Source organism: Nicrophorus vespilloides, unplaced genomic scaffold, assembly GCF_001412225.1.
Source record: "Nicrophorus vespilloides isolate i.1.1-1 unplaced genomic scaffold, Nicve_v1.0, whole genome shotgun sequence".
NCBI lineage: Eukaryota > Metazoa > Arthropoda > Insecta > Coleoptera > Silphidae > Nicrophorus > Nicrophorus vespilloides.
The window spans coordinates 1-11657 of NW_017095723.1; the positions used below are offsets into that span (position 1 = coordinate 1).

Below are 11657 nucleotides of genomic sequence, written 5' to 3' on the forward strand. Positions count from 1 at the left end.
AACGAATGTTTAAAAGATCTATTGACAGTTGACAATTGACAGCCATCTGTTGATTATAATTCTGAATTAGTTTCTAATGTCAAATGTCATTTAATTTATAATATCAATATAAATTTGTAAAATAATATTTGATTAAATAATTGAATATATTAGATATAAACGTAATCCATATTGAATTCTTTTATATAATTCTATTAATATAATTAACGTACATATTAGTAATGTACAATTGATATAATAATAAAATAATGAATAAATTGCATTATCTGTTATCTCATTACATTCCTACGTTGCGCACGTGGATCCTTAGTCCGGTCCTGTTAATTTAAACCATGTGTCTCGCTGAAGCAGCGTTGAACCAGCTTAGCGCAAGTTCTCTTTTTTTTTTTCCAAATACTATGTATAAGCACTTACCGATGGAATTTTCCATTCAATCTTTCGTACTACCACGACGCATTGGCGTGCGCACTGAAATTGCCCAACCGTTCGTAAATAGACCATACGAATAGACCATACAGCAAGAAGAAGTAAATAAAAAAGCGTAATGTTTACGATAAACACAAGTTTCCCTGCAAATTTTCATTGACTTGTTAAAAATAGAATCTCATTCACGTTCTAATAAGCTATAAAAAATGTAAATAATATTTTCAATAAACAGTCAGTTTATATTTAGATGTTTCAATTTAGGAAATGTTCACAATTCGATGAATTTATATATTTTTTAGATGCAAACTTAAATCAAGTAAATTTGAAAAAAAAATCAACTTATTAAATTCAGTGTAATCTAATTTGTGAATATTTTTACTTGAAAGTGAACGGAGATAATTTCTTTTTTATTGGAGTCAATAAAATAAATAATTACTAATTCTGCCAAAGTCTATAGTACAATTACTTTTTTTTTATTAATATTGTAACACAGTTATCCTACCAATTTCTAAAAATCTCTAAAGTTGACTTATTAAGCTGCTAAAGATGCTTAAAAGCGTTATTCTTTTTGTTTTGTTTTAGAATCTATAACAGTAATTAATGACATTTAATTAAAGAAGTTTTCTTTATCTCAGTATGTTATGACAGAGAAGTTATAACTTCTTATAACTTGTTAAAAAATAGAATTATATCACAATAAACAGTCAGTTTATATGTAAGTTTATTAATAATTCGATGAATTTATACATTTTTTTAGATGTAAAATTAAATCTAGTAAATTTGATATAAATTTCAAATTCCCAGTAACCAAAATGCTAAAAATGAACGGAGATAATATTATATAATTTTTTTTTATTGGAGTCAATAAAATAAATAATTACTAATTCTACCAAAGTCCAAAGTACAATTACTGTTTTTTTTATTAATATTGTAGCACAGTTTTCCTACCAATTTCTAAAAATATCTCAAGTTGGCCTGTTAAGTTGCGTTCTTTTTTTTGTTTTGTTTTAGAATCTATAACAGTAATTAATGACATTTAATTAAAGAAGTTTTCTTTATCTCAGTATGTTATGACAGAGAAGTTATAACTTCTTATAACTTGTTAAAAAATAGAATTATATCACAATAAACAGTCAGTTTATATGTAAGTTTATTAATAATTCGATGAATTTATACATTTTTTAGATGCAAAATTAAATCTAGTAAATTCTATATAAATTTCAAATTCCCAGTAACCACAATGTTAAAAATGAACTGAGATAATATTATATATATATTTTTGATTGGAGTCAATAAAATAAATAATTACTAATTCTGCCAAAGTCCACGGTACAATTACTTTTGTTATTATTATTGTAGCACAGTTTTCCTACCGATTTCTAAAAATATCTAAAGTTGGCTTGTGAAGCTGCTAAAAAGCGTTTTTCTTTTTGTTTTATTTTAGAATCTATAACAGTAATTAATGACAGTTAATTATATAAGTATTTTGTTTTTTTTTATCTTAGTATGTTATAACTTCTTATAACTTGTAAAAAAATAGAATTATATCACAATAAACAGTCAGTTTATATTTAGAATGTTTCAATTTAAGAAATTTAAGTTCCCAGTAACCAAAATCATATATTTTTTTTGATTGGAGTCAATAAAATAAATTATTACTAATTCTGCAAGTCCAAAGTACAATTATTTTTGTTAATAGTATTATAAAAATTGGTTATCATTAATAAATCTATTATTATTTGTCATATTGGAATTTGGACTGGAGTTAATAATTTAAAAAGAAATGTATTCAATAAAATGATTCAGAATTTCGGATAGTTTAAGTCATATTTCATAGTTTTATTAATTAAACAAGTTGTTTTGCGGATTTCAATTAAATGGGTGATTTTTAAACTATCGACAATTCTAGAAAACTGTAATGCATAATATTGATATGTATTTCATTTATTTAATAAATATAAGTTATTCTTGAAAGTATGATATTTTTTTTATTCAATTTTAATTATAAAAACAGTTAAAAATTGTTATTGAACACGTAACAATCTATATTTGTCGTATGAAATAATTGATTGTATAATTTCATATTCAATAAGATTACATAGTTAGAATGAATAACCGCAGTTGTGATCAAATTTAGACATTTGAACATAAAGATATGCATAAACATTACATGAATCATTATATGATTGTTATACAACAGCAGAACTGATTTGATTCGAATCGTGGTGATCCACCTACAATATGAAATACTTCAGGCGTGACCAATTCCTACAAAGATTTGCCCTCTTACTACAATATCTTTGGATTGAATATCTGAATTTTCGTGGTAAGCGCAATTCGCGGCCGTTTTCAAAACCGGAGCAGAACAATTTTAGATGTGCAATATATATATTCAGAGTAGTAGGCTGCAAATAGAATTCACTGTCTCCATTCCAATTGGACGTCATTGTACTTGGCCGTCCATCATTACAAAAGAACCAAAACCATTTATGCATTCCGATCGCGCCATAAACATGTGCATGTTAATGGCCCTCTCCGACGTTTCTTCGCTTTTTCTTCTTCTTCCCCTCTCTCTCTCACTCTTCTTTCATTGTTTCTGCTCCATCCAGTGTTCGTGTATGCGTTTTACGTTCATCAATATTCGATGTTTGTCCGGAACGATTTTGACCAGTTCGCAGATTCGAAAAATGTCAGACTACATCTGTCGCCATCTAACATGATTTACGTAAACGTTATTGACGTAAAAACATGTAGAGTTGCATAAGTAGTTAATTGTCAAGCGCCATCTAGAGAAATCTACTTGAACCACAGCACAATTCGTGCGACAGGTTATGCATACTTCATCATAGGAAACACCATTTTGTTAACAAAATTAAGGAAATGGACTCTCCATCATTAATTTTTATATTGTTTATGAAATATTATTTTCTTTAATTTTTTTTCATCATCTTTCATCACAAATTATTATTCAATTATAGAAGTTAATTAAAGAATTTTATATATATATTTATTGGGTCTATATCTCAAGCCCGACAACCGAAAGACCGTCTATTAAAATCCCGACAATCATAATCCCGACTGTATCGAAATCCCGACGTTCGAAAACCCCGACTATATCAAAATCTCGACAACCATAATCCCGACTATATCAAAATTCCGACTATATTAAAATCCCGACAACCATAATCCCGAATATATCAAAAATTACAATAACATTTTTAAATTATTTCGGAGCGTAGTCACCTTGTGCTACACTTTTATTATTAATAACAATAAATTATTTCGAAGCGTAGTCACCTTGTGCTACACTTTTATTATTAATAACAATAAATTATTATTAATTTATTTGAATTTGTTGAATTATTCATAATAAACCTTAACATTATGAAATAATCTCAAATACAATTAGATTACTAATTGTTATTATTTCTCCGACATAATTTAAAAATGTTATTGTAGACATTTTCGATATAGTCGGGATTTTGATACAGTCGGGATTATTGTTGTCGGGATTTTAATATAGTCGGGATTATGGTTGTCGGGATTTTAATATAGTCGGGATTTTGATATAGTTGGGATTATGGTTGTCGGGATTTCGAACGTCGGCAATTTGATTGACGATATTTCAGTTGTCGGGCTTGCGATTGCCACCGATATTTATTTGAAATAACTTCTGATTTTATTACACGCACGTATATATTATATTTTTCTAGCAAATTTTCATCATCATTACATTAAACATTTTGACAGTTGATATCTCAATCAACAGGGACAGATTTTGTTTCTTACTATGTTTTCTGACAGCTGTTAAGAAACATGACAGTAATGACAGTGATTTTTTGTAGAACAGTTTCTAAAAATATCTTAAGTTGGCACATAATTGACAAGATACCAAGAGGCTACGTTGTTTTGTATTTTTTCAGAAGCTATGAAAGTAATTAATGACAGTATGCACTTTGTTTTTTTGAAAGGTTAATATTTCAGTAAATAATGACATTATTCAATTCTTTTTTTTTGTCAAGTATATGTCAAATGTCAAATTTCATTTTGATTTTTTCCTGTAATTATTTCTATAAATTACATTAGTCACTAGCTAATTAGTGTACTAAATTTTCTTATTAATTTAATCTTATAATTGAATTTTATTAAATAATTATTTTCAAATGAAGAAAAGTTCTTAATTGCAAATAAACGATTATTAATTTGAAAATTGTTGAAATAGTAAACATACATTTGTGAAGCAATTACTAAGATAATGGATGAATTTAGACTAATTGCAATTATTAGTTTGTTGATTTGGAATTTTACAGTAATCGAAGTAGTTTAATTGCAAGGTGAAAGATATGATCCAACTTATTGTTTTCAACTAAAACAACAACAAATAATAAAACGTTTAAGATAATAAATGTAATTAATAAAATTTCCTAAAAAATATAATAATTAATAACTAGAAATTATAGATCAAACCAATAAGAATCTTAATGAGAAATTAGAAAAAAAATCAAGAAAATAAAAAAGTATTTATATATTAAATTTTCAAGAAGATTTTGTAAAATTATAATTTTCTTACAATAGCTACAAAATTTCATAATAATTCAAGAAGATTTACATTAGTTTCAGAATTAGAATTTGAAAATGTAAAAATTAACCAATTTTGTTATAAGATTATTGTTTCATAATTATTATTGAAAAACCCTAAATTTTTAAGTGCTTGAAAATGAGACAATTTTTTTGTTGCAATCTACAAGTAATAGCATTTAATTAATGTGAATAAAAATTTAGTGTGTCTCGATTTGAAAAAAAAATCAAATTTTGAGTGAATTCTGCTTGAAAAATTCGAGAAATTATATATTGAGATGCAGGAGAATTTACATCAATTTCAGAATTATGATTTGAAAATGTTTACAGATGAAAATAAGAAATTTTTACTAGCATTTATTTAATGTTTCATAATTACGATTTGATAATTTTCAATTATATTGTTGAAAAATTCGTGATATTCGGATTTTCAATTCTGCAATTTGCAAATAATAACATTTACTTAATGTAATGCAAGAGATTTTACTTTAGTTTTATGATTACAATTTGAAAATTGTATTTTTAATGAAGTGTAATAATTTTATTGTCATTACATTATGTAATACAAATGTAAAGTCATTAGTTTTTGAATTATACTTTGAAAATATCTATAATTTTGAATTTCTATAATTGTTTGAAAATGTGGTAACGTGTAAGCTTTTACAATTATTCTGTTGACAATGTTGGAATAACAAATAATAAGTAAATTTGAAAAGGGTGATAGCATTTTTTTTCTTATTCATATCAACAGCAATTAGAGTTAAGAACTAATTACAAAGAAATATACTGCAGTACTTGTTGTAGCCTCAATTAAATGAGTATATTTGTTTAAAATAATTAGTTGAAAATAATAACAGGAAGATAAAGCTAGTATAAATATACTTGCAGAAAAAGCAGCAATTCAAATATAATTGTAAAAATGTTCAAGAAGCTTTTATACATTTTAGTTATTCACCATTCGGTGAGAGCTTACGATGAAGCCACGATTCTCTACTTCGAAAATCTTATTAACTCAACAATCAATGAAACCGCAAATTATGTAATTCCTACGTCTTCTGAAGAGTTCAGAGGGAATTATTATTGTTCCAAAGATGCTAAAGGTATCAGTTTGATTTAATTTTGTATATAAATTTTAACGGTTTAAATTGTAGATTTTGGGTCTTATGATTTCATCATCGTTGGTTCCGGATCGACGGGTGCAACTTTGGCAGCTCGTTTGGCCGAAGAGGAAAAGTTTAAGATTTTGTTGATCGAAGCTGGAGGCGCCGAGAACAACTTCACGGATATTCCTGGTCTTTACTTTTACAGCAGATTTACTGATTACAATTGGGGATATTTCAGCGTTCCTCAAGAACATGCCTGTTTAGGTAAAATAATCTTTTATTAATTAGTCAATTAACAAAATATTTATGTTAATTCAGGTATGAAGGATAGGCGATGCCCGTTTCCAAGAGGTAAAGCTGTTGGTGGTACAACTGTGATTAACGGTTTGATTGATAGTAGAGGGAATCGAGATGATTTCGATACTTGGAATCAACTAGTAAACGGTTCTTGGTCTTACGAAGAAGTTTTACCTTATTTCAAGAAAATAGAAGACTCTCACATCGATGGTGATCCGGGTTATCATGGAGAAGATGGACCTTTTCCGGTTTACTACCATAATCCGATAAGTCCTCAAGTTGATGCTTATTTGGGCGCTAACGAGGAGTTAGGGTATAAAGTTTTGGATTTCAATGGAGCTCACCAGATTGGAGTCTCGAGGAATCAGTTGAATAACATCAAAGGAAGACGTGTGTCCACGGCGAAAGCGTATTTAGACCCAGCGAGAAAGTATAGTAATTTGAAGATTGTTGACAAGGCTTATGTAACTCGCGTTTTGATTGATGATAAAACGGCTTACGGAGTTGAGTTCATGCTGAATGGAGAGAAAACTATAGCTAAAGTTGAGAAGGAAGTTATTGTATCTGGAGGCGTTATAGCGTCTCCATTTATCTTGATGCATTCTGGTATTGGGCCTAAATTGGAATTAGAGAAATACAATATTCCTGTTGTGAAAGATCTCCCAGTTGGAAGCAACTTGCATGATCACCCAACTTTCTACGGTCTCTCCTTCAGGACTAATTTCAATCAACCCAAATACACGCAAAGGGAATACATTGAGCAATACTTGGATGGTAAAGGCGATTTCACTATAGCTGCTAATCTACAAGGAATTGGTTATTACCAAAGCAAGCATATGCAAATTCCCGGTCTTCCAGATATAGAATTTCTCATTTCACCATCAGGCATGGAAAATGCGGCAAGCCAAGAATCTTTCCATCTGACAGACGAAACCTTTCAAGCCGTTTGGGGTAACCTGAACAGAGTCACGGATTTCTTGATGTACGTAGTTTTATTGAAGCCAAAATCTATTGGATATGTAACGATTAAATCGAACGACCCTTTCGATTTTCCAATTATCGACCCGAAATTCTTGTCCGATGCGGAGAACGTTGATATAGACGCGATTTACGAAGCTACCGAATATCTGCTGAGTCTTTTGAAAACTGATCATTATAAGAAGTTGAATGTAACATTGATCAAAGTTGTATTTGAAGCTTGCAAAGATACGGAATATTTATCTAAAGAGTATTGGTATTGCACTATACGGCAGATAACGATGAACGTTTATCATCCAGTTGGGACTTGCAAGATGGATTTGGAGAGACACGGAGGAATCGTGAATAAAGATTTGAAGGTTTATGGGGTGAAGAGGTTGAGGGTTGCCGATGGAAGTGTTTTACCTTTCTCTTTGTCCGGACATCCTAGCATGGCTTCCATTATGATAGGAGAGAAGTTATCTGATATGCTTAAAAAACAATACATGGCTTGAATCTTCCCAGTCACATATCCATGACATTAATTATAGTTAGTTGTATAGATAAATAGTTAAATTATATAGTTAGATATGGTGTTCCAATAAGATCGACGACTTTAAATTTCGTGTCATCTTTTGTCTCTATACAGATGTAATAGTATATTTAGAGTTCTTCAATAAATGAGATTATTGAATCCGTAATCACCTGTATTATATGTAACCTTGTAACCTGTGTGTCCTTTATTTCTAAGAGCACTTAAGCGGAGAATACTGAAACTGTGCAGTGTACAAACCAAATTAGTAGATTGGAGACGCAAAAGAAGAGATTATTGGTAATTATAAACGTCATATTTGAAAAACTATATAAAATTTTTATTACGCCAAAAATGAACATAATTTATGATTTTTTTCCTTATTGAAAATGCTTAAAGATATTTACATAAAATATAAATTATACACAAAATATAAACACATTTTGTTTATGGTTTGACAGTGACAGTCTTTTCGCAATATTGGTTCTTAGGTTGAGAAACTAGGATATAAAAGATTAAATTAGTCAAGATTTGGATGATCTTTTGACATTAATCAAAGCAATAAATAAATTATTTCAAATTTATAAAAAAAACTTGATATATATATAAATTCGTATTGAATAACTTATTCAAAATATTTCTTGCAAAGTTAGCGACAAAATTTAAAAAATGTATATTAAAAATATTTCCTGAAATTTTATATTGTATATATAATTTAAATATGAATTTAAAATATTTGGAATTTAATTAAATTTATAAATATTTTTTTATTGAATTAATAGTATAAAATTTATTAAAAACTAACTAAACATTTTCTTAGATACTTTAGCAATAGTGGAGCAAGATCAGATGTAATGGATGAATAAGTAGATTTAATATGTATATTAAGTTGTCTAACAGCTATAGAAGTTTTGGAGTTACCATGGAAAAATATAGTATCGTATGTAAGATGCAAGTAATGTTGCATAAACCTATAAAAACTGGGTCTATATTGCTAGCCTGATAACCGAAAGACCGTCTATTGAAATCCCGACGCTTGAAATGACTATGTCAGAATCTCGACTACCATAATCCCGACTATATCAAAATCCCGACTATATAGAAATCCCGACTACCATAAAAATGTTATTGTAGAAATTTATAATAATAAAAGACACGATTTCGATATACTCGTGATTTCGATATAGTCGGAATTTTGATATAGTCGGGATTTCGATATAGTCGGGATTTTGATTGTCGGGATTATGGTAGTCGGGATTTCAAACGTCGGAACTCTAATACAGTCGGGATTTAGAGCCAGCCGGGATTTCGAACGTCGGGATTTTGATACACTCGAGATTTCGAACGTCGGGATTTAGATATAGTCGGGATTTTGAGCCAGCCGGGATTTCGGTTGTCGGGCTTGATATTGCCACCGATAAAAACTATAAAATACATTCAAAATTATTACGAAAATTACTTTGGAATAAGTAAATAAGTATTTTTTTGAAGATTATAGAATTTTTCAATATACAAAAATCTTGACGCAAAAAGCAAAATTTAAATCAGTTTCTAAACATGTTTTCTGTTCCCCAAGGAAGTGTACTTGACCCTATTAATTATCTTATATAGGAAATAAAATCTATTGATTCTAATCAAATCAAATCAAACAATACATACAAATTGCAAAATTAATAATAATAATTAGAAATTTTCTTAATCGATTTATTGGTTCCTCAAGGAATTGTACTTGTATCTATCAATTATCTAGTAAACAAATCAGATTTACCAATATCAATAAAATCAGACAAAATAATTGCAACATTTTTTGATAACACAAAAAATAATGATTATGAAAAAAAAAATAAAATAATTATTAGTTAGAAACAAATATTAATTAATTAGAACATTTACTTATTATTATCAAAAATTAATCCAACAATTTGTGTTTATTACTATAAAACGGGACAAAAAGACCTATAGCCTTTTGCAGCAGTTGATTTGTTGTTTGTTTTTGTGTGAAGTATTTATTTTTTTAATTTTATAAGTTATTGTTGCAATAAATATTATTATTAATATTTTTACTATAAATCAATTATTAAATAATATACATCAGCGTTTCTCAACCTATGGCTCGTGTCAATTTATAAAATGACAGCTGTCACCTTATGTCAAAGCGAGGAACCGGTGTAATACTAATAGCATTTGAATTGCAGTACAACTTCAGACAAATATGTTGGGTCAGTCCCGAAATAACAGCTGTAAACTTATGTCAAAGCGTGGAACTGGTGAAATACTAATAGCATTTAAATTGCAGTACAACTACAAACAAATATGTTGGGTCAATCGCAAAAAGACAGCTATCACCTTATGTCAAAGCGAGGAACTGGTGTAATGCTAATAGCATTTGGAATTGCAGTACAACTACAGACAAATATGTTGGGTGAATCGCGAAATAACAGCTGTCAACTTATGTTAAAGCGAGAAACTAGTGAAATACTAACAGCATTTGAATTGCAGTACAACTACAGACAAATAAGTTGAGTCAATCGCGAAATGACAGCTGTCAACTTATATCAAAGCAAGGAACTGGTGAAATACTAATAGCATTTGAATTGCAGTACAACTACAGACAAATATGTTGGGTCAATCGCAAAATGACAGCTATCACCTTATGTCAAAGCGAGGAACTGGTGTAATGCTAATAGCATTTGAATTGCAGTACAACTACAGATAAATATGTTGGGTCTACCTCGAAATGACAGCTGTCACCTTATGTCAAAGCGTGGAACTGGTGAAATACTAATAACATTTGAATTGCAATACAACTACAGACAAATTTGTTGGGTCAATTGCGAAATGACAGATGTCAACTTATGTCAAAGCGAGGAACTGGTGAAATACTAATAGCATTTTAATTGCAGTACAACTACAAACAAATATGTTAAGCGGAAAATAAGTCGAGAAACGGTATTATATAATATAATAAAAACATATATAAATTGGATTCATTTAATTATGTAACAATGATTACTATGGAATTTTTATCATGTGTTGACACGAATCGTTGAGATGATCGAAAACACGCTATTTTTATTATATAAATAATTGTTTTGTTTTCTTTATGATGGTTAGTGAAGATTACATTATTGGGAAATACAAAAATAAGTTTATAAAAGAAAATAATATTTAATTACATCAAACGTGTTTATTTTTTTGAGATTTTCAGTATTTTTGATATTTTTAACACAATTTTATTATAGTTTTAGATGGATTTTTAGTATTTGTTCAATTTAAAAATTGTAAATAAGTACTTAAAACTTGACTTTCTAACAAATACAAATATTTTTACATATTTGCAAATTTAAAACTGTGTGAATTTTGGGATTAACAATTTGATAGGCAACCAACAAAGCTTTGTTTTCAATTTCACGTCCTACTTAATACAATTATTATTAACATTGTTAGTAAATCATGTCATAATTCGCTTGAACTAATTATTAATTTAAAATGAACTACAAGTTTAGATCATCTATATAAATTATCTCACATACACATAATAATAATTATTAATACAAATTTCAACTTACCTTATACAATTATCAATATAAATCACTTATTTTTCATTTGATTCAATAAAAATTTATTCAACACGTCAACTCTGAAGACGTGTTTCGTCACAGTGATCCACTTGGTTTGAAGTGCGCACTTAAAGTGAACTGCAAAATAGTTGATCGAAATTTTATTCCGATGGCCACGAACGATTGCAGAATTTTTGTTACTCT

The 11657-nt window shown here is 28.7% G+C and overlaps 1 protein-coding gene across 1 annotated transcript; it reads left to right on the plus strand.

Moving 5' to 3' along the window:
• Positions 1-5932: 5932 nt before the first annotated feature.
• Positions 5933-7982, plus strand: LOC108561134 (glucose dehydrogenase [FAD, quinone]-like; the record flags this gene model as incomplete). The annotated part of the gene is made up of 3 exons (XM_017918946.1): positions 5933-6104; positions 6156-6371; positions 6426-7982. Coding segments are annotated over 3 exons (1839 nt in total), but the record flags the coding sequence as incomplete, so codon positions are not given.
• Between the last annotated feature and the right edge of the window lie 3675 nt (positions 7983-11657).